This window comes from Podospora pseudocomata, chromosome 4, assembly GCF_035222375.1.
Source record: "Podospora pseudocomata strain CBS 415.72m chromosome 4, whole genome shotgun sequence".
Taxonomy (NCBI): Eukaryota; Fungi; Ascomycota; class Sordariomycetes; order Sordariales; family Podosporaceae; genus Podospora; species Podospora pseudocomata.
In genome coordinates this window covers 53451-75967 of record NC_085888.1, presented here as the reverse complement: position 1 = coordinate 75967, position 22517 = coordinate 53451, and the positions used below count along the sequence as shown (strand labels likewise).

The window sequence follows — 22517 nt, the reverse complement described above, 5'->3', positions numbered from 1 at the left end:
CAGCGGGAAAGTTCCCAAGTTCCCTGGGGATTGCATAGAATCAAGACGGACACTTGGCGCCCAGCATGTCTCCCTGTTTTTTCATCTTGGTGCGTGAGAGAGGGAGGAATGTCTTGCCCCAGGGCGGCTGGATGAGGGACCTGCAGGATCGGCAACGCCTGGTATGCAACATGACATCAAAATTGTCGGACTTACCCTGACCCAGGGTGTCGGGTCCTGTAAAGACCGCCGCAGGGTCTCGTTATCCCCGTTCAGGGGAATGCGATGATCAATAGAACCACCACAGAACTCCGGTCCAATGCTCGTTGATGCCAGCCCGTACAATCAATGATGAAAGCACAACTCGTATTAAACCCACGCCGTAAACACGCTGGAATTGCCGAAGAAGACACTTGCTGTTCAACCGCTGCCACCCTAACCCTGAAGCACGACCAACCTTACCCACAATACCCCTGAACCCCTATCGTGCCCACTTCACACCAGCCATGCGCCGCACTCCTCTGATGCTGGCCTCGGCCATCCGCTCCCTGCAACAACCAACATGTCACGATCTTAGTCTCAGCGTTCCAGTAACCTCGACCGTCCCTCACCATGACTTTGAGACCTCGGCATATTCGGCCGAGGTTCTCTACGCCCTTGCTACACGCCAAGTCCTCGTGACCAACACTTACAACATTTCTGCCCGGTACTGCGAGCCCGCTAGCTCTGTGGCCGCCTCAGACACGATCCAACTTTTAATTCACGGCGCGACCTTCAACAAAAACATGTGGGACGTGGCCTACAAACCCGAATCCTATTCCTGGGTGCGCCGCATGACGCAAGTCGAGGGCTACCCCACTCTGTCCATCGACCTCCCAGGTAACGGCAACAGTTCCTTTCCCGACGGATTGCTCGAATCGCAGACCCAAGTCTACGTCGAGACAGCCCACTCCGTTATTCGACAGCTCAAGGAGACAAGCGTGGTTGGCGACCGACAATGGGACAAGGTCGCTCTCGTAGGCTTCAGCATCGGTGCCATTGTTGCGAACTCCCTTGCCCTACAGCATCCGGATGATTCTGACGCTGTAGTACTGCATGGCATCTCTTGGGACGCGACATGGATCTATCCCGCCTTCCTGGCTGGGCTGCAAGGGCCAGCTCAGCAAATTGACCCCGAGAAGTGGGGACATTTGGAGCCGTACTACCAGACCCAGGCCAACAGGGAGGGAAGGAGGGCTGCCTGCTTTGCGGGGAGCTATGAAGAGGATATTGTCGAGTACGACTGGTTGACGAGAGACTTCGACAGTCTGGGAGCGGCGATCACATTTACCTATCACCTTGTTGACGCGCCAGAGTACAGAGGCCCTGTGTTTTTGGGCATCGGAGATCGTGAGTTTGCTCTGAACGACGTGATTGATTCACCGTGCTAACAAAATTCAAAAGAGGACTCGACATTCTGTGGCGGGCAGTACTGCAAACATCAGCCTTGGGATCTGTATAGGAAGTTTCCAGAGGCGACGGGGTATGATGTGAAGGTGTATCCAGAAACGGGGCATCTCATCTTGTATCATGATACTGCGGAGCAGTTGATGGCAGATACTGTCAAGTTCCTGAGAAAGCATGGTTTCTAATAGGCGGAACCGAGATCGGCTAGAGACCTAGACTTGAAGACGTAGGAACTTCTAACATGTGGTTGGGAGTGACATTAGACTGGCTTTTATACTACTTGCCCAGACATAGCTTCTCATGGTGTAGATGAAAAGCAAAATAGAGTTTCATTTAGGTATTTACCACTTTATAGGCGCTACCTTGTATTCAGTTGATTGACCGTCTCAAAGTCCCCACCATCAAGAAAATGCAACCCCAGTTGTTTTGTCATGCATCACTTTTTGCTGTTTTTTGATCGACTACCTAGTGCTCGGTACGGCTTAGTTTCTACCTCAGCTCGGTAGCGGGGAGCGGTTCGGATCATGGGCCGTGAGGGTGACCGCCACATCCCCACCATTGCGCCAACACAGGGTGATATCAAGAACTGAAACACGACATCCGAACTCTGGTTATCGTCCATCTCCCACAGATCTTCACGCGAGTGCGATGCTCACTGCATCTCCCGGGCCTCACAGCAGCATTCTCGCCCTCTGCGCGCATTTGTCCCCTTCCAGTGCATCTGCAGACCCTGTCCCGTCAATCTCATCAATCTCACATGTGCAATGCCATTGTCAGTGCTCTCCCTCTTCAGGCCAAGCGTCCTGCAGGTACCGCTCTCGATACAAGGGTACCACACCCCCGTTGTCACCCCGACCCTAGCAGCCATGCAGGCCAAGCCAACACGCCCTCCTTTCCGGAATAGCCTCTCTGGCCTTGGCGGACTCGCTTGATGCACCGATATCACCCGACGTCGCGTTGTCAGTCAAAGCCCTGCGTCCCCTCACTGCTTATCCCAAGGCTGCTTCCCACCTACTTGGGTCATGCTCATCACACTCCTTTCACTCGTTTGCTGCAGTTGTGTAGAACAGCACCGTCCACATTTGGCATCACTCCTTTGGCCAAAGTGCGGTTGTTTGGAAGAGGGATGATGGTAAAAGGTAGAAAAGACGACCGCGTCAACGACTCATAGCAATGCATATCCACGGTGGAAATCACGTCGGGAGCCACGCTGGACACCACAATCACTTACGTGCAAGGCAAGGAGGGTTTAACTGGGACTGGTGGTGCAAGTGGTACCCATGGGATCCTCGATGTTCTAGTCGGACAACAAAAGGTGGTGGTGGTGGAGGAGGAGGAGGAGGATGGTTCAATGGTAGACCAACAACGACCTCAAAAGTGGAAAGACCTTCGCCAACACCCGCTCCAACGCCAAAACCCTCTCCAACACCAACCCCGGTACCAGCTCCGGCTCCGGCTCCGGCACCAGCGCCTGTTCAGTCGTCCCCAGCACCGACGCCAACAACAGCAAAGGCGGTAGCAAACAACCCAGCAACAACACCAGAACAGCAGCAGCCGGCAACGACACGGAGACCGGCGGATGGGGGGGCAACAGATAAAGTTAATGAGGGCACACCAACAGCAACAGATAGAGGCGGGGCTCAGGCAGGGGGAGGTCAACAGAACTCATCATCACCAACCCTTGTCCCGCTCGTGGGGTCCGCTCCTCTAGACCCTCCACCCGACGACCAGTTTCCGGGGGGGCAAGGTTCTTCAGGAGGTGGACAGGATGGCGCGACTGCTGGCTTCGGCGGTTCAGCGGGTGGTGGACCGGGATCAGGTTCAGGTTCGGGACCAGGAGGCAGCGTAGGATCTGGAGGAAACGAGGGAAATGGAGGACACATCGCTCCTGGGTCGACGAACGGCACAATTGACTCACCGGGGACGCCTAACAACAATGGTTTGTCAACAAACGGTGGGCTGGGTGGCGGCGCTATTGCTGGTATTGTTGGTAAGTCTGTCCTGTTTGGTATCATGCTGCTCCTTGACTAACGGTTTCAAGTTGGCTTGCTTGGTCTCCTTGCCCTGGTTGCACTTCTTATTTTTTTCCTTCGCAAGAAAAAGCCACAGGCCCTTCAAAGGGTAGTAAAGAAGTTCAATGGCAGACCAGGAAGCTCCTATCCCGTCAGCGCTCATGGAGCTGAAGGTATGGACAAGACCTTAATCGCAGGAGGTGCTGGTGGCTCCGTGTCGGCCGCCGGAGCCGCGAGACGTAACTCTCAACAGCAGGATCAGCTACCGATGCAGCAACCCACGAACGCCCCAACACTGCGCCCTGTGAACACCAACCTGCGCGCCAACTGGGTATCATCACCCACCAGAGAGTCGACGAGAAACAGCAACGCCTTCACTCCATCGCCCGTCTCTCCCCTCTCACCTGCCATGCCCGTCAGCGTGCTTGGCTCAGCTCCTCTTCCCTCGGCGTATCCCGTCCGCTCTCAGTACTACCAAGCTCCTCCTTCCAAACCAGGCCCCCTTACTCAAGCAGGCTATCCTAGAAGTTCACAATACGTCCCCCCATCCAACGCCGGAGGAGGCCTTCACGTAGCCCACGCGGCATCGGGCGCGCATATGAACCGAGCCAGCAGCGTCAGCAGCGTCAGCACCACCAGTGCTTTGAGCGCCATCCTCAACCCGGCACAGATGGTATGGCCTATGCCACCACCTCCCACGCCGCCAGTCAGCGTGCCAGACACACCTCCCGCGACGGCTCGTGATAACAAGCCGCACTATGTTGATCTTTCGGCGCCTGGACAAACGGTGGTAAGAATCAACAAGCCCCCGAGTGTGAGAAGACCAAGGAGACAGAACTCGAACTATTGATGTTGTCTGTGGCGCCGTACTCGTCCTTTTCCAATTCACCAACTATACTCCTTTTGTTTTTGCACCGAGTCGTCCCGGTAGCATCGCTGTGCCAACAACGTCATGTATACCACACTATCTGAGCGTAGTTTAGATTCATAATGCCGTGCCCTGGCACCATCGCCCCCAACTGAAGAAATTGTTTTGAAGTTGTGGAAATGACCACCTACCCAATACATTCGGCTGCGCTTCACCACCGCCAGAAGCCCACTCTTCCACCGTTGTCTGGTGAGACGAAGCGACAAGCAACGGGAAGATGAAGCCGAACTCCAGATCTCGGTTCCTTCCCGATTTTAGGGACGAATCAGTCTCACCTCACAGGGCACTCAAGGGGCAAAGCAATAATGAGAAGCTACCTGGTACCTAAATCTGATTTGAACACATGAGGTTGGGTACCTGCCTTGTCCATCCACACATTTGACCTGAGAACATTACAACTGACCCGTGACCACAATTATCTATCCAACTGGGTAGCATGAAAGAAGAAGTTTTTTGTAAAGAAAAGAAAGAAAAAAGGACATCTTGGCAAAAAAGACGCAGTGACTCATATAATCAAGCCCTCGGTATCTGGTGGTATGTTCTGCTGACGGTACACAGGTACATCATCTGGTGGTGCTGGAAAGTCCCCACGTGTCTCGTAGGTACGAGCCCAGTCGTCCCATTGTTTGCACAAGTCCAATCGGTCTTTCTCCTTGTTAGGTAGTGGCGTGGGATCGTCAGTTTTGCCAGTATCCTTGCCAGTTCCGTCGTCAGTCTTTTCAATACTCTCACCAGGGCCAACAAGTTCATGAAATACTCTCGGCTTGCCTCCAGACACATACTTCAGCAGGACGATCCTTTGATCCGCAGTCAAGTGGCTTTGATTCCACTCTGTGCTTGAACCTGGCCCAGTCCATGGGCTGGGCGGACGTGTTTGTGTGAGTTGCGGAGGTGTCAATAGGGCCCCGGTACCATGACGATTCCCTTTCTGTAGCTCATTACCTGTTGACGTTGGCGTCTTTCCTGCTTCCTCGCCAGTCTCTCTATTGAGCTTTGTGGGCTGACGGTCGGGTGGAGGAGGACGGCCACGACCTGGAGGGGTTTCAGGAAGTGCGATGGTGTAGTCGGATGTTGATGTCAGCTTTGGACCGGTTATTCTCACTTTGACAGCGCCAGGCGAGACTGGGATAGGGGGTGGAGGGGTGCGTCTCCTATTACGTGAGGGGGTGTGCAGGGATGGCCATTCACCTGGCATGCCATGCGGTGTGTCTAGGAATATTTCCACTGCATGCACCTCTGGATTCACTTTCTTCTTCGGAATCTCAACGTACACTGGGAAAGGGGGGTGGTTCCTGGGTGGTAGACTGGCTCCGGGTCTTCGTCCAGAGGCTCCGTCTCTTACGGAGGACTGAGTGTCTCCTCCCAGACAGGAAGCCAGTGCGTAGCAAGATATTGCGCGTCCTTTGGAGATGGTATTGGAGGGTGGTGCGAATGTGATGAAGCTGACCTTGTGGTGAAGCCGGGAGGGGGTTTTCTGGTCGGGCATCCCCTCTTCGGTCGGTATGAAACCTGTGCCTGTCCGTAATGTATCAAAAGTAGCTTGCCCACTCTAGATCACGGGGAAAAGAAAACGGCCCAGAGTTGTGCCTGCATGAGACGCAGCTGTTAAAAGACGATGCTCTGATCTCTCTAATCCATGGCGGTTTCCCGGTTGCACCACGACCTGCCCAACGCGTCCTCGCCTCTGTGCCTTCCCAGCCTTTGACGCTGGGATATAACACACAAAGATGACTCCCAACCATACTCGCCATGTGGTCAAGACTCGATAGTGCCGCTTTCGAAGCTTCAAGTGCCGCGTACCCCCATGAAACCTGGAGAATCGTACTTAAGAGGGCGTAGCCAAGAGGCCCGGCCATGATCTCTTCTACCATCTTGACGGAATCTATAACCACCTCCCAATCTGGATATTCAAGGAGGAGGCGTGCTGCCTCCGGAAGCAGTGTTTTTCCCGTGTCGAGAAGGCGTGACGCCAACTCTACAAAAACGGGTTGGATGGTGAGTAGATGAAGAGTATGACAGACCGGCGGCCTGAATTTGAGTTCCGACAGGAGATGAGTGCCATTATGTCGGATGGAGGAGGTTACCAATCTAACAAAGGATAGCAAGAACCTGCCTCGGGGAGAATCGTCAACCGGGACATCTTCAGCTGGGTCAGGGGAACCCGGGGGGTCTGGCATTGGAGCCTTGGTGTTTGGCTTTGGGGTATCGGCACTCAATGGAGCGGGGTCGACTGGGCTGTCGTGACTTGGTGAAGAAGACTGTGTTGGGGTGGGGGGGGGTGAGTGGGGCTTGATGGGGAAGAAGCGAAAAGCTTGATAAAGAATCGAAGAGGAGCACCCAGGCTGGATGGCGTAGAAGTGACTGGACTGGCTGGCGGAGGTGTAACGAGGGCGGACGAAATAGGGTCGGCAGGAGTTGATGGAAGAAAGACAGAAAGATTGGATATGATGATGGAAGAGTTGTAAAGCTTTGTTCAAGTGCTGTCGTGAAGATTAATTGACGAAGGCGGGCGAGATTGTTCAGAAGAAAAGAGAACAGATCCAATGGAAATGGGGGACTAGTCGGACTTGTTGGACGCGGAGCAAAAAGGCTGATGTGTTTAGACGAGGGCTATCTGGACTTTCTGGGCCGGAGGAGGGAGAGCGTGACACAGATTGAACAGAGCTACCAAGACCTGGTGTAATGGGAGCTGACGAGGAAGAACTGGTTGTGTGACTCAAAAGAGCGCTATTGGATGGCGACACAGATGTGACGGCTTCTGGTCTCGCGCCCTCCGGAACGAACTGTACCAACGCAGGGTCATCAAAGTCACTTCTCGCTAGAAACACCCGGTCATGAACAGCGCTTTGGTCGACATACACGAGTTGCAACGGCTCGTCATCAGATCCCCAGTTCGGAAGGCGAACGAAGCCCCAAGGTCTTGGATCCAGGTAGTCCTCGGAGGTTGGGCTAAACGATTCCCGACAGACCAAACACCCAATGTTCCTCGGGTTCGCAGTCGGAAAAGCTCAGTAGCACAAAGGAAAGCTTCCAGATTTGGGTGTCAGGATCGGCGAGTAAGAGATCGAAGATCCAGCTGTTTGCAGGATATCTCTGCCTCAAGAGATAAATGTGCCAATTCTCTGGACCAAGAGAATTGTCTTCTTTTGGTAGAATTTTCTAGTGGGGATGTGTGTGTTGTAGGACATTGACGACGGATAGCCTCTTTGAGTTGTGTTTGAACTTGCCGTCTCTTGCGGAATAGAAGGAGCTCAAGTGTCGACCACAGCAGATGTCCATGGATGTCTAGCCAGGGAGTGTCCGACATTATAGGGGTAGAAATTCAAGCAGGTCCCAGACCCAAATAGGGCCAAGTGATGAGAGAGACAGATGGAGTTAACAAAAAAAGAAAATGCTTAAGATAAAATGCCAAACGTAATGGTGAGGCGGCTCACAGAAGGCTTCATTGTGAATGTGGGCCCCTGTCAAAACAGAAGAACGGGACAAAGAAAGAAAACGTGCCATGCTGTTTGAATCCTTTGGGTGGGTAGAGACTGTGAGCTTATAAAAGGTTGTTTGGTGATTTGGGTTTACAGCTACAGCGAAAAGCATGCGTTTTTGGCGCTGGCAGTAGGGTTCCACAGTGACAGCCGGTTAAATCTCGGCGCGCTTCCCCCGCCAAAAACGGCTGCGCCACCCCTGACAACGCTGTTCTCTACAACCCAAAGTAAACACAGCTGGCCGCGACCACCTCAACACCACATACCCATAGATAACGCACCATCATCGTCACCAACGATATTGACTTTCCTCACGATAGCGAAAACCAGCCATCAACCATCATCATGTCGGCCCCTCCCAAAAGGTCCTCCTCTGTCAGAGCAGGCGGCGACAAAGACAAATCCAAAGTCCACAAGCTCTCCCTCAAAGGCTCCGCCAAACTAGTCGCCGAATTTGTTTGTCGCCGCCGACCCCCTCCCACCCGCATATGCCCCCTTCCAGCGGCGCCCCAACTAATCGTTGTCTCTTCTAACCCAGTTCCAATATTCCATCCATACTATCCTTTTTCAACGCGGCGTCTATCCTGCGGAAGACTTCTCCGCTGTCAAAAAATACGGCCTCAACATGCTCGTGTCCTCGGACGACCAGGTCCGGTCCTACATCAGGAAGATCATGTCCCAGCTCGACAAGTGGATGCTCGGCGGCAAGATCTCCAAGCTCGTTATTGTCATCACGGACAAAGACACCGGTGAACATGTGGAGCGGTGGCAGTTTGATGTACAAATCTTCAAGAAGGCGTCCTCATCATCCAAGTCAAAAACATCAACACCGATCGGGGACGAAAACACAGGGGAGGAGAGGCCAACAGCGACCGAGAAGGAAAAGGACAAGACCGAAGCCGAGATCCAACAGGAGATTGCGGCGATTTTTCGACAGATCACTGCGAGCGTCACGTTCCTGCCGCAGCTGAGCGGGAATTGCACCTTCAACGTGCTGGTATATGCTGATGCTGACAGCGAGGTGCCCGTCGAGTGGGGGGACAGCGATGCCAAGGAGATCAAGGACGCGGAAAAGGTACAGCTGAGAGGGTTCAGCACGGCAAACCACAAGGTCGAGACGCTGGTCTCGTATCGGTTGGTGGAGTGAGATATGCCATGAGCAAACATAGGGGCAGGGCATCCTATCTTTGCATTGGCCACCAGCGCTGATTAGGGATGCCAAGGAGTTGGGAGTACTGGGAATGGTGGAAACACGGTCTTTGTTTTTATTTATTTACCTCTGTTGTTGTGCTACACCAGACACTCACATTTATTTTAGCCAAAGAGAACAAGATACAGCAAATCATTGCGCATCCATTTCAGAAGAAGCATTCCGTTTCATGCTTCGCTGGTCCAAGTCTCCATGCTATCTATGGTCCCGCTCGTATTCCTCAAATCGCTGTGTCGCGTCTGTCAATCCGACTCTACGACAAACGCTCGCAAATTCTCAAACCCGCTTGAAGAAGTACACGTAGGCAAACTTCTTCATCTCCTCCACATCCTCCACCTTGACCACCTTTTCATCGTTGAACAGCACCCACGAGGTCTGCTCGCCGAGCTTCTTGCGGATAAAGGCAACGTAATGCCTGAAGCGTGTGGTTAGTATACTTTTATTAACGCAGCCGGTGGTGTAAAGTCTTACCCGGCATGGATACTCGTGCCCTTGTGACATACAATAGACTGCAATTGAAAGTTGGCTGGAAGTTCTGCGCTTCCTGCCCCCTTCTTGTCGCCAGCTGGTGCCGCCGTTTCCTCTTCATCCACCGCACCACCGTCGTCCGGATGGCTGAAAAGCCACTCAATAGCGCGCTCAACATCTCCATTGGTCTCTTTGAGCGCCTTGACTGCTCGTGGCCCACCAAGTCCCATGCTTTCCAACATGGCCAGCTTCTCAGGATCTGCCGCGCTGACACATCCGCTGTCGCCACCAAGAGAAACAGGAACATCGATGTCGGGATCCTCCATGTGCGCAAACAGCCACTCCATAGCTGAGTTGGCATCCGAGTTACCGGTCGCATGCAGCGCCTTTTCGCAACGAACCCGCGGGAAGCCCATGCCTTCCAACATGGCGAGCGCCTCGGCATTCGGAACAAATGCCGGAACGTTGCTTGCCGCGGCAGCCTCGTCTTCTGGCAGCGCCTCCTCATCAGGTTGCTGACCCTTAGACAGATAGCTGTCCAGGGCAAAGGGCTCATCGTCAACAAGCACAGGAACATCTACTTTTACAGGGACCCAGTTGACAACCGCCATCTTGCGAGCATTGACCACGAGCACCTCGGGGAAGGTCTTGAACAAGGTGCGCTTGGAGAAGCCGTCCTTGCTGCTGCAAGAGGTACAGCCAAGTTCAACCACCTCTGTGGCTGTGAGATTGTCGAGGCACTCCTTCAATGTGACTGGCTTGTATTTGGGCTCTTCTCCTTCTTCGGCTGGCAGCTTTTCAAGGGGTACGTCGATAAAGATGCTGTCTTGCTCGTTGGAGCTGTACCGGACCTTTTTGCAGTTCAGGCACTGGAGACGCTGCTCAAGAACAAAGCGCATTGACCGGGTGGGGTCCGGGAGGCCTGACGGGTGTTTAGACCGGGTGATGAGCTTGATAACATGTTGCAACAGCTCAAACGCGTCTTGCTGGCGCATTGTGGAAAACTCGGCATGACCCCGGCCGATAAGGTGCTTGAGCATCGATGGCTGAAGGCCCTTCTGGTGAGGAACCTCGGGCGAGTGTTCCGACACGGTGATGTCCGATTCTGGTTTGGAGTATCGCCCCGACAGCAAACCATCCGCGATTTTGCGCAGCTGGGTCTCAAGATCTTGGGCAGGGTCGAGCACGTCGGGAAGAGGTCCGACGCCTGCACCATAGCGCTCTTGGAAAGCAGGAATGTCAAATAGACATTGAATAATGCTGGCCAGGTAACAGCTGTTTCCCAGGTTCTTCAGACCCGTCAAGCCAGGGCCGAACTGGGGGGTCAGTTCCTTGCCGTCTTCTGTTGTCATGGAGAACTCCCATCGAAGGTTTTGCTCAATCTGCATCTCGGTCAGGCTCTTCTCCGTCTTTTGACGCTCCGAAAGGAGAATGCCCCAGTTGGCAAGGTGAGCCCCAAGTTCCTCGTCGACACGCTCCTCGTCGCATGTGTAGCAGTAGACGTCAGCAGTCCCTTCAGGGGTGATCGAACCAAGCTTGACGGCAACTCCGTGGCCGGTTTCTTGAGAGTGCGCCAATGCGTGGGAGTTTCCACCAACGCCACCGAACTGAGCGCGTCCGCAACCCAGGGCGCCACACTGTAGACACAGCCAAAGGTTCTCCTTCAAGTCACACTTGGAGCAATGGCCTAGATCCTGAGACTCAATCTGCTTTGGTGGATCTTGTTGCAAGGTCAGAATGTGCTCGCAGCTGGTCATCTCCTGCTCCCAAGCCTTAACCTCTTCCTTCTGAGAAAATGTGTTCGCCTTCATGACGCTGTCGACGATGGGACCGATGGCAGGATCCTCTTTGTCGAGCTCGTCGAGGCCACACTCCAGACATTTCACCGTGGTCTTGGTCTCGTATCGATCGGCTTCCGTCTCCGCGGCGATGGCCAGCTTGGACATCTTGAGCGGTGGCTCATCTCGCTCAATCACCTTGCGGGTGCGGCGAATGTTAACGACCAAAGGATGGCCGTGAGAGGTACTGTGGAGCTTGGCATGGTTGCGGTCGCCAGGGCAGCCGCCGTTGAAGCATTTGAGGCAGACGTCAAGGCCTGCAGGATCGTCGATGGAGTCAAAGCATTGTGTGCAGTCCTCGCGGTAGACCGGGTCGGATGGCCCTGGCTTGGAGAGGTCTACGTGTCGAGGGAGCTTGGTCAGTGATCACAGCACAAGAGACAACATCATGAGGAGGGGAGAACGCACTGGCTGATGAGACGTGAACGCACGTCATCTTTGTCGACGTAGACTGTTGTGGTCAAGCAACTAGTCAAGACAAACTGGAATCACTGACTGAACTTCTGATCCGAATGAAGCTACCTAGGGTAAGGAGGCAGAGCTGAAGCTGGTGTTGGAACACAGGGCGGGCAAACAATGGACGAGCAGGCAGCGAGTGAAGACGCGGGGTGGCGGGGCATCAAAGCTGCAGCCGACCAGCCCCAGCAAGGCGGTTGCTGCCCCGCCATGCGTTTCTGGCTGACAACGTTTACCTGTTCTACGGTAGCATGACCAAGGTAAGCTATTCGAATACCCTCTGTAAGATGGCCTACCGAGAAAACAGGAAGTCCAAACCATCGGAGGCAAGCTAGCATTCACTGAGCAACAAGTGATTTATAATAGCCACCATCAATTCGATGGTCATGGCTGGCTCGGTCTCCGTAATCTGATCATCTTATCTCCGCGGGGGGATGGGCCCTTCCCCACTCGACAGCTGCAGCGACGTCGGAATGACGCTTGGTGTTGCATCAAGAAATGGAATTGGCGGCGTCTCACTAACAGATTGTGACCAGTATCTAACGCGATAAGCCACCTATCTGTTAAGCAAGCCTGGGCCACCCTCTTTTTCACTCTGCCGCGGGAGAATCGCCCCTTCAGTCATCATGGACAAGTCCCGCATTTCCATCTTTCGCCCTCAAATCAATTTTCTTTGAAGCATTTCAACCCTCCATTTCTATCAACGCAAATAACACCTGATATTCCGTCCATTCCATATCAAGTCTACGACGACTACTTCCTATCAGATCCCCCGAATCAACCCCGGCACACAATACAACAAACACCATGCTTTCCAGAACAGCCCGCGCCGTGGGTGGCCGTCTCCTCGCCCAGTCCCTGCGCCCGGTTGCCATCCCCGTTGCCCGCCAGTTCGCCCCGATTGTTTCGCGCCCTGCGACACGCCAGTACCACGAAAAGGTGATTGACCGTGAGTATTTCCCTAATTAACAACGTCGATATCGCCCTTTTCCTGCCTCTCCCGCGCTCGGCTCGGAAATACTGACATACTGTCGCTTTGCGTCACAGACTACTCGCGTCCCCGAAATGTCGGCACATTAGACAAGAAGGACAAGTCCGTTGGTGAGGGCTTAGTTGGTGCGCCTGCAGTATGTTGTCTCTTACGGGTATAATGTTTTCTGGAGGCATTCTAACTATGGATCTGTGAACAGTGCGGTGACGTTATGCGTCTGCATATCAAGGTCGATCCCGAGACACAAGTTATCAGTGATGTTCGGTTCAAGACGTTCGGCTGTGGTTCTGCCATGTAAGCACCCCTCTTCCTCTTTTCGACAAATTCTGGGTTCGGTTCGTCATCCAAGTCCGAGAATCCGAGAGATGAGGCTACAAGTCAAACAGCATGGGCCGACGTGGAGGCGGCTCGATCCCGGAATGACCACTTCGGTAGCGCCGTGGCGCTGGAACAAGCCCCATCTCGGCGATTCAGACGGTGAATTTGGGGACCGGCGAAGCTATACGACAAGCATGAGAGATTGGGCGTGGGCGTATGGATGCTGATAGTGTCACAGTGCTTCTTCCAGTTACCTTACCGAGCTCGTCCGCGGCATGACCCTCGATCAAGCGTCCAAGGTTAAGAACACGGAGATTGCCAAGGAGCTTTGCCTTCCACCAGTCAAGCTTCACTGCAGCATGCTTGCCGAGGACGCCATCAAGTCTGCTATCAATAACTACTACAAGAAGAACCCGCAAGTAAAGCCAACAAACCTTGCCGGGACAGGCGCCACTCTGGAGTCTGTTGCCGCTTAGAGTATTGGTTGATGCTTGGATGTAGTACTGTTGTTGGACCGCAAAAGATTTTGGATTGAACAGCCGAGCTCGCCATCATCTGAAGGATGGTAGGGCATTGACTGTGCTGGTGGCCGTTTTATGCCAAGGTTTTCGTTTTTAGCATTTGTTCTTGGGTTGCTTGCCGCGTTTATGAGATTGGCGTTGACAACAAATGTTTTGGCATGCGTATGTACATGTATGGAGTGGGACGCCCCCTCATAGCGGAGTACGGCCGGAGTTTGTAGTTTTTGCTGGGGCTTTATTACGAACGGCAACGGGAATCTTCTGATCGTAGCTGGAGTATGTCCGGAAATAAGATCTCATCAACTCTTGTCCCTGTCTAATCTTTTGGTCTTGGAGGGTATTTCCTGTTCCAGCCTGACCGACGGTGAGCACTGTTATGATGCCTCGAGCTGGGACGCGGACCATCGTCGGTCTTTTGAGGCGCCCATGACGTTTCATGAAACCCCCACCCACGTGCCCCTCCTTGGACGAGCACAGCAGTTGACGAATCTCAAATCATGTCGTACTAACGCATGTCCTGTCCGCTGCCAGATATGCATTGATGGGGTGTGCTGTTGTGCAGAGCGCCTTGCCGCATCGGACCGGGATATGCCGAAGGAGATAACAGACTTCGACGGCACCTGATTCGGGAAGAAAACCCTCCCATTTCTAACACAGCAGTTTTCACCATCAGATCATTGGGGTACAGTACCCGGCTCCCGAGACATGTCGTGGACGCCCAGTCGGGCCCCGGGAGAAGAAATAAGCAAAATCAACAAGAACAGGAAATTAACCAGACGTCCAATGAACCATCCATCACTCGCGTAGCAGCTCCAGACTACATACCTATGCAACGAGATTCTGCTTGAGGCGGTGAGCTGCGCGACCATCGGGAGAGCCACGTCGGCCACTTTGATGGCGAGAGGCACTGGCTAGGTAGGTACGAAGGAAATAAAAAGTAGGGTTTCATTCGAGAACGGTCAAGGAGGTGGGACAAGAGGACTCGCTTACGCCACCCACAACCAATTGTCAGGGTACCGAACCTCGCAGAGGCTCTTTTCCCGCCGCCCGCTTGGTCTCTTGTCAGCTCGCACCATGCAGGCCAAGGTCAGAGGGTTGGTCCGGTGACTTGCTAGTGTTTTATGTGTTACCCTAGTGAGAAAGAGGTTCACCATCCCAACCAGCAACGATGTTGGTGATGACTCCCGACAGGGACATGAGATGGATACACAGAGGTCACCACGTCACGGCACACAAAAAACCCTCCGGCCTCGTTCTCGACAGGCTGTGAAGAAAAGGATGACAAGAGAGTTTGTGCCACCGCCTGTACTAGCATGACCGCATGCATCTTTCCCGTCCGGCAACTCTTGTGACAGCTTTTTTCGAGTCCCACGCGAAGCCAGTACCAATCCCATCTGGCTTATTTGTTTGGTCCGTTGTACACCTCCCACACCAGAACAAGGCCACCATTATCCCACCCTCCCCCATTTTCTTCCCATGAAGACCTCGGCAATTGTCTGTCAGGGCCAATGTGAGATGTGATGGCTCGGATATTGGGGCCGGGGGCGCTATGAATGAAACAAAGGAAAAGCCACGGGCCAACGGCTACGAAAAGGGCCGGTGTTTGTGTAAAGTGCGCCGATGCAACCGTTTCCATCGCATTGGGTCCCGGAACGAGCCCAGAGTTTATTAGACATCTAGTATACATGCTAAACCCCGGCTTACTCGGTATCTCACCACCAACACCCGAACACGCGAGGCAGAGGCGTCCCGACAGTTGGGTCCACCCCGGCCCCCCGGTCTGTTCCGTGCTGTTGAATCGGGCCAAAAGAAACGGAGCCCCTGCCTCGAAGTTGGTGATGTGGATGGTCCCATCCACCCATCCCACTCAACCCCGGGGTCGTTAGCTAGGTAGGGGTGTGGGTGTGGGTGCGTGAGTGGTGCTAGCCGCCGTCTTACCACCATCCTCGCAACAACGGCACAATGCACGGTGAGGTAGCGCCAACGAGAGAACTTCCCCTCGGGGCAAAAAGTGGTGATACAAGGCTCGAGGCTGAGAGTACAAGACGACACCAGAAGCCATCGTCACGATGGTGTCCTTTTACCTTGTTCACCCCATGTGATAGTTGGTACTTTTGTGGTGTTATTTGGGAGCACCAAGTCCAACTCGAGCATCTTTTTGGCATTTGACCCTCCTAGAATACATACACCTGTTGACCAACACTCTTTGTTGACCAAACCTGCATTATTCCATTCATCTACCTTTATTACCAACAACCCGCTACTAGAGTTGGGATCCCCACTATATACCGAGTTTGGGGACTCACTTCTTTGACCATCACCATGAAATTCCACAGAAATTCACCACACGAGGAGGAATCAGACAAAGATGGGGACAAGAGGATGGTAAATAAGCAAGGCAGAAGGGGACGTTATAAGGTCCGTTGGAGGTGGTGGAGGCCGACACTTACACCAAACGAGCCGTTTACATCATCACCTTCACCGTCGCCTCAACGGTCCAGTTTGAATCCGGAATACAGCGGTAGCAGCGTCAACATTCTTTCTGACGGCGGCAGCTCCCAGTCCGAAGAGGACTATCAGATAAAGCATTCGCTTTCTCTAATCAAGGCGCCATTGTCCCCTGACGATTATAGTGACTCGGGGATTTCCCTTTCTGACAGCATTGAGCCAGGGACGAAACTTGAACCACGGTTGGCAATGCCCTACATTGGAGCAGAAGCTGAGGGAAATCGCCCGTCATGGAGAAACATCCGACCCGCCTCTATCGTCCAGTTCCCACGCCCCTGTGTGAATCTGGATAAGGAGTTCAAAATCAGGACTGTCCACTTTACCGTCCCGCTTGAGCACCACAAGCCCTCGGGCCGGCAAATCAATATTCACGCTGAGCTCGTATACGACACCCACGAGCGGGACAGATTCGACAGCTGGGTCCCCGCGTGTCGTGCCAGTCCTATTTTGGTGTTCCTTTGCGGCGGACCAGGGGATAAGAACCCGCATGATCGATCGCCAGCGTTGAACAGGATGTTGATTGAGAAGGGGTATGTCGTTCTGTACGCCGACTATAGGGGCACAGGGCAGAGTAGCAAGATTGACAGCGCGACTGTCAAGGCCTACAATGACACGGGGGATTTTGCTGGGGCGGCCGGTTATTTATCGTTGTTTCGGCAAGACAATATTGTGAGGGACCTAGAAGCCGTGAGGTTGTGTCTAGAGGAGCACTTATACCCGTTCTCATCCACGAACGGCAATGGCGGAGATGGATTAAAATGGACCTTGATGGGACAGTCATACGGCGGTTGGGTGGCATTGACCTACCTATCGTTTCTCCCTGGGTCGCTGGCAGAGGTGTATTTGACGGCCGGACTGGCGCCGGTGACGATTGGGAGTCCGGACGAGGTTTATGAGGCGTTGTATAGCGGGATAAGGAGGTCGAATCAGAGGTACTACCAGCGTTACCCTGAAGATGAGGTCTTGGTGAGGGAGGTATACAACACCCTTTTGTCAAGGGGGGCAGCGTATGAATTGCCGGATGGATCGAAGAGAAAGCTGACAGCTCAGACGTTTCTGACCTTGGGGAGGAAGTTTATCGGAGGCGACTCTGGGCTGGAGGCGGTGCATGACTTTGTGGGCCAGCTGCATGGACAATTGGTGAGGAACAATGCGCTCGTCCCGTCGCAGGAAGTCTTGAAAGAGTTTTCAAAGCTGGAGGGGTTCAAGCTGCATTCAAGGCCGTTGTACGGGGTCTTGCACGAGGCGATTTATTGCAATAATGGAGATACGGCATCGGAGTGGTCGGCCCAGAGGGTTGGGAAGAGGCATCAGGAATACAATGGGTGGCTTCAGGGGAAACATGCTGCGGAAGGCCAGAGGCTCTACTTTTCGGGTGAGATGGTGCTCCCCTGTTTGATGCCCGAGGAGTTCAGATATGCAAATGATTTGGTAGCGAGCAAGGCAGATTGGGAGCCATTGTACGACTTGAACCAGTTGAAGGCGAACACAGTGCCGGTCAGAGCAATGGCGTATCAAGATGATCTGGCTGTTGACTTTGAACTGTCCAAGCGAACGGTGGAAGCTGTCAAGGGATGTGTGATGGTCGTGGGCAAGTCGGGATGGAACCACGGCAGTCTGAGGAACAACACAGATGAGGTGATACGGATGCTGTTTTAGATCATAAATACCCTTGGGATTCATTTTTGACTTAGACGGGTCACGGGATGTCAGGACCAGCAACGCCCAGTGCCCCACGGACAGTCTGCCAAGCAAGTGACGCTCGAGCTGCCCCTAGCTTAACAGTGGACATGGCGATGAGCTCAGCTCGACGACAAGGCTGGGATAAGAGTTCCGTAGGTCCAAGGGAAACCCCGAACAAACATCAAGATTTCAGCATCACAACTCCAACTTCCCAAGAAGCCCAGCAAGATTAGGTTGCAGTGCAACGCTCACATCGCGGCTTACTACCTTGCCTTATCATCACGTGGAGCGCCGACGCCTAGCTGCATGCGCTGTGGGTTGTTCCCCGCGATCAGTGCTTATCGCTCGGGGCAGACCCCACCGCATTTTTCCAGGTGTGAATCATTCCAGCTTTCAGGTTCCTGGTGCGACGATTTATTTGCGACAAAGAGCTCCGGTTGCGAACAACATTACCAGACAACACACAGCGCACACCATGGCTCCCACGCAGACCCCCACGCTCCTCTGGGGTGGCAGATTTACCGGTAAGCCCATTGACCTGTCATTGTCTCGCCATTGTGTTGTTTGCGCGCTTAACACCATTCGAACAAATAGAGGCCATCGACGACTTGATGTTCCAGTTCAACGAGTCCCTTTCCTTTGACAGGGTGCTCTACAAGGCCGATATCCACGGCTCCATCACTTACGCCAAGGCCCTCCACAAGCTCAAAATCCTCTCCGACGAGGAGCTCGGCGAAATCGTCAACGGCCTCCAGCAGGTCGAGAAGGAGTGGGCCGAGGGCAAGTTCGTTATCGATGTCAAGTCAGACGAGGATATCCACACGGCCAATGAGCGCCGCCTGGGCGAGATCATTGGCAAGGCTGCTGGCAAGCTGCACACTGGTCGCTCCCGAAACGAGCAGGTCGGTGTTGACATGCGTCTTTGGGCCGGCGAACAGCTCGAGCAGCTTGCTGCTATCCTCAAGGATGTCCTCGCGACCACGGCCGCGCAGGCCAAGGAGTACCTCCCCATCCTGATGCCAGGATACACTCATCTCCAGCGCGCCCAACCAGTGCGCTTCTCCCACTGGCTCCTGTCACACGCCACCTTCCTCATTGGCGATCTCAACCGCCTGAAGGGTGTGCAGGAGAGGACATCTGCCTGCCCTCTGGGTGTCGGTGCCCTCGCCGGCAACCCCTTTGGCATTGACCGTGAGTTCATGGCCAAGGACCTCGGCTTCGCCTCGGTCCACCCAAACAGCTTGGCCTGTGTCGCCGACCGAGACTTCGTCGTGGACATTCTCCAGTGGGCGAGTTTGTTGATGGCCCATCTCTCCCGCCTCAGCGAGGATCTGATCCTCTTCTCTACGGCCGAGTTTGGCTTTGTTCAAGTCGCCGATGCCTACAGCACTGGCAGCAGTCTGATGCCCCAGAAGAAGAACCCCGACAGCTTGGAGCTCATCCGTGGTAAGGCTGGCAGAGTTATGGGACAGGTAGGCTTTCCAAACTGGTTTTCATCCCAAGAAGAATGCTGATGCGACCACACTAGGCTTCCGGTTTCCTTGCCTCCCTGAAGTCTCTTCCCACCTCTTACAACAAGGATCTCCAGGAATCTGTCGAGCCCATGATTGACTGCATCAAGACCGTTTCTACATGCCTGCGGATCATGCAGGGCGTGCTTGCCACCCTCAAGGTCTACCCTGAAAAGATGAAGGCTGCCCTCACCGACGACATGCTCGCCACCGATGTGGCTGACTACCTCGTCCGCAAGGGTGTGCCTTTCAGACAGACTCACCACATCGCCGGTGCCATCGTCCGCAGGGGTGAGGAGGCTGGCGTGGCCATCTCCAAGCTTCCCCTCGAGGACTTCAAGCAGATCTCGCCCTTGTTCGAGGCTGACGTTGCTGATGTATTCGACTTTGAGAAGAGTGTTGAGAGAAGGAACACGTACGGTGGCACGAGCAGCTCCTCGGTGCTGGCGCAGATTGAGGCCATCCAGAAGCTTGTGCAACAGCAGTGATCTTGTACGGTGATACCCGAAAACTACGCGACGGATAAATCGAGCTACTGGATAGCCTCGGTTACTGCTTGTGTGACCGGGGGGGGAGAACGGCAACACTGTGCAACTTAGTCCACACCCTACCAACGCTGGAAAAGGGGGAAAATAAATCAGGGCAGCGCCACGCGCAGTCCGATTGTGATACCAATGAAGAATAGCGCCCCTGGCGATTCAGGTACATAGTGTACTACTTTGCCCAATATTTTGCTGATACCTAATCTGAAACCTATAGGGGTCAATGTTGGGCACGTGGACCTGTGGCGGGCTTCTCGAACATCTTTTGGTGACATCATTGAAGTTGGAGACCCCCAGATCCTGACGTTTGTTTTGCATGCCGTGCTGTGAGCCGTAGGTACCCGCCACGTGCCCGTCTTCTTGAGAATGGTTCGGTTTTTTTGCCTCTGTTCAACCTGGCAACCAAAAAGTACCACAGAGCGGGCCTCCGCGACGATATGCGAACGACCAAATAACGACCGAATGACCGAGACGTCACCATGTCCGTAAACCGTACCGCTTCCGTCTCCTCGGCCGGCAATCACCGCTCGACATCGTCCTCGTCGGCAAAGTCCAACAGAGAGCACCTTCTCCCCGAGGCCGATGTGCAAGCCCAGGTCGTGGCAGAGCATCTGCCGGCCGGCTTCACTGCCGAATTCGACGCTACCCTCCCCGCGCCCAAGTCCAAACCGGCCTTGGCCACCACCTCCCGCTCCAACAGCACCGCCAACACGACAAAAAACCACTCGACCGCCGCCGAATCCTCCCTCAAACTCCAAGGCGGCGACATCCACCGTGAGCTTTTCCGCCTCGCCGCATCCGAAGGCGGTCCCGGTGGTACCTCTCAGATCAGATCCGGCTCGGTACACCGGCGCGCAAACACTTTTCACAACCCGCGAGAATACCGCCGCTCCCTCGCCGCCGAGGAAGGCCTCAGTGTGGGCGACCAGTTAGCGCCGGGTGGGTTCCGCCGGGCCTATCTCCTCCAGAAAAGAAGAAATGGCAAACCAAATGACTTCTATGCTGCCCGAATGCCGATCACGCGAAACTTTGTCGAGTTTTTGAATTTGTACGGGCACTTTGCGGGTGAGGATTTGGAGGACAGCGACGAAGAGGCGGTGGAGTCCGAGTCGGAAGATGAAGATGGGGAGAGGAGGCCGCTTTTGACAACGACGAGGGAGCGGCAAAGGCAACGGGAAAGAGAAGAGGAGGCAGAAGGGAGAGAGGGAGCCGGCATGACCAAGACTTTTTTTACTCTGCTCAAGGCGTTTGTCGGGACGGGGATCATGTTCTTGCCCAAGGCCTTTAGCAATGGTGGCTTGCTATTTAGCAGCTTGGCCATGGTGGGGGTGTCGGCGATTTCGATGTGGGCGTTTCACCTGCTACTGGAGCTGAAGGAGAGGTATAGGGGAGGCTATGGCGAGATTGGGTATGCCGTTGCCGGGGGCAGGATGAGGGGCCTGATTTTGGCGAGTATCGCGCTGAGCCAGTTGGGGTTTGTATGCGCGGGCATTGTGTTTGTGGCGGAGAATTTGTTGACATTCTTCGAGGCGGTGATGAAGGATAGTAGGAGCTTCACAACGGCTGGACTAATCGCGCTGCAGTTGGTGATTTTGGTACCTTTGAGTTGGATCAGGAATATTTCCAAGCTGGGACCTGCGGCATTGCTGGCGGACGCGTGTATCCTGGTTGGGGTTACCTACATTTATTGGCATGATATCACGAGTTTGGTGGATATGGGAGGGATGGACAAGGGCGTGGTCATGTTCAACCCGGATAGGTACACCATGATGGTTGGGTCGGCCATTTTCACATTTGAAGGGATCGGCCTGATTTTGCCCATTCAATCGAGCATGGCCAGGCCGGAAAAGTTCGAGTGGTTGCTTGGCGTTGTGATGTTGATCATCACTATCGTTTTCACAAGCGTCGGCGCCCTGTGCTATGCCACCTTTGGTCTGGACACTCAGATCGAAATCATCAACAACTTTCCCCAAGATTCAAAGCTTGTCAACGCGATTCAGTTCCTGTACTCGGTTGCCATCCTGGTCGGCACGCCGGTTCAGCTGTTTCCCGCGCTCAGAATCCTCGAAACCAAGATCTTTGGACGCAAGTCAGGCAAGAAGAGTTTGAAGACAAAGTGGATCAAGAACGGGTTCCGCTTCGCCATGGTTTGCCTTTGTGGAGTCATCTCGGTGCTGGGAACAGGAAATCTTGACAAGTTTGTCGCACTTATCGGGAGTGCGGCTTGCGTTCCGCTCGTCTACGTCTACCCAGCCTGGCTTCACTACAAGGGGGCGGCCGAAACCAAGGCTGCCAAACTTGGAGATCTTGCCATGGTGGTACTGGGCTTGGTGGGGATGGTGTACACGACGGCTGTGACGATTATTAACAGCTTCATGTAAAAGAAACCCAACTGGGCTGGGATGGTCAATGACTAAATGACAGAATATGGATGGAAGAAAAAAAATAACACAGTGCCGATATAGCAATGCTCATCAGCCATCTCATTATAGTCTTGCTGCGAGTAATGAAGATATCGCTCTGACATGTTTTGATGCAATTGCGGTTCCCTGGCAAGGCAAACACAACTACATCAGGCAACCGCAATAACCTCACTAACATGGTGGATACAGGCCTTGTCATGATTC

The 22517-nt window shown here is 53.9% G+C and overlaps 7 protein-coding genes across 7 annotated transcripts; 6 read left to right on the top strand and 1 right to left on the bottom strand.

Moving 5' to 3' along the window:
- The first annotated feature begins 281 nt into the window (after window positions 1-281).
- Window positions 282-4523, top strand: QC762_0060920 (uncharacterized protein). The gene is made up of 4 exons (XM_062883600.1): window positions 282-1368; window positions 1423-1602; window positions 2804-3415; window positions 3467-4523. Exons 1-4 carry the CDS (start codon window positions 486-488, stop codon window positions 4285-4287), a joined length of 2496 nt encoding a protein of 831 aa, XP_062742966.1. The 5' UTR covers window positions 282-485; the 3' UTR covers window positions 4288-4523.
- Window positions 4524-8027: 3504 nt separating this feature from the next.
- MAD2 (Mitotic spindle checkpoint component mad2) lies at window positions 8028-9218 on the top strand. Its single transcript, XM_062889471.1, has 2 exons — window positions 8028-8300; window positions 8383-9218. Exons 1-2 carry the CDS (start codon window positions 8190-8192, stop codon window positions 8989-8991), a joined length of 720 nt encoding a protein of 239 aa, XP_062742965.1. The 5' UTR covers window positions 8028-8189; the 3' UTR covers window positions 8992-9218.
- On the bottom strand, window positions 9196-12184 carry ubp14 (ubiquitin C-terminal hydrolase Ubp14). The gene is made up of 3 exons (XM_062889470.1): window positions 11769-12184; window positions 9526-11698; window positions 9196-9469 (listed from the first exon to the last, which is right to left on the bottom strand). Exons 1-3 carry the CDS (start codon window positions 11794-11796, stop codon window positions 9331-9333), a joined length of 2340 nt encoding a protein of 779 aa, XP_062742964.1. The 5' UTR covers window positions 11797-12184; the 3' UTR covers window positions 9196-9330.
- Window positions 12185-12241: 57 nt separating this feature from the next.
- Window positions 12242-13974, top strand: ISU1 (iron-binding protein). Its single transcript, XM_062889469.1, has 4 exons — window positions 12242-12765; window positions 12864-12943; window positions 13007-13101; window positions 13364-13974. The coding sequence occupies exons 1-4, from the start codon at window positions 12624-12626 to the stop codon at window positions 13599-13601; spliced, it is 555 nt and encodes a 184-aa protein (XP_062742963.1). The 5' UTR covers window positions 12242-12623; the 3' UTR covers window positions 13602-13974.
- Window positions 13975-15968: 1994 nt separating this feature from the next.
- QC762_400140 (uncharacterized protein) lies at window positions 15969-17813 on the top strand (the record flags this gene model as incomplete). The annotated part of the gene is made up of 1 exon (XM_062889468.1): window positions 15969-17813. The coding sequence occupies one exon, from the start codon at window positions 15969-15971 to the stop codon at window positions 17811-17813; it is 1845 nt and encodes a 614-aa protein (XP_062742962.1).
- Window positions 17814-18216: 403 nt separating this feature from the next.
- Window positions 18217-19868, top strand: ARG4 (argininosuccinate lyase). The gene is made up of 3 exons (XM_062889467.1): window positions 18217-18361; window positions 18432-19309; window positions 19366-19868. The coding sequence occupies exons 1-3, from the start codon at window positions 18313-18315 to the stop codon at window positions 19834-19836; spliced, it is 1398 nt and encodes a 465-aa protein (XP_062742961.1). The 5' UTR covers window positions 18217-18312; the 3' UTR covers window positions 19837-19868.
- A 501-nt stretch (window positions 19869-20369) lies between these two features.
- On the top strand, window positions 20370-22271 carry QC762_400120 (uncharacterized protein; the record flags this gene model as incomplete). The annotated part of the gene is made up of 1 exon (XM_062889466.1): window positions 20370-22271. One exon carries the CDS (start codon window positions 20370-20372, stop codon window positions 22269-22271), a length of 1902 nt encoding a protein of 633 aa, XP_062742960.1.
- Between the last annotated feature and the right edge of the window lie 246 nt (window positions 22272-22517).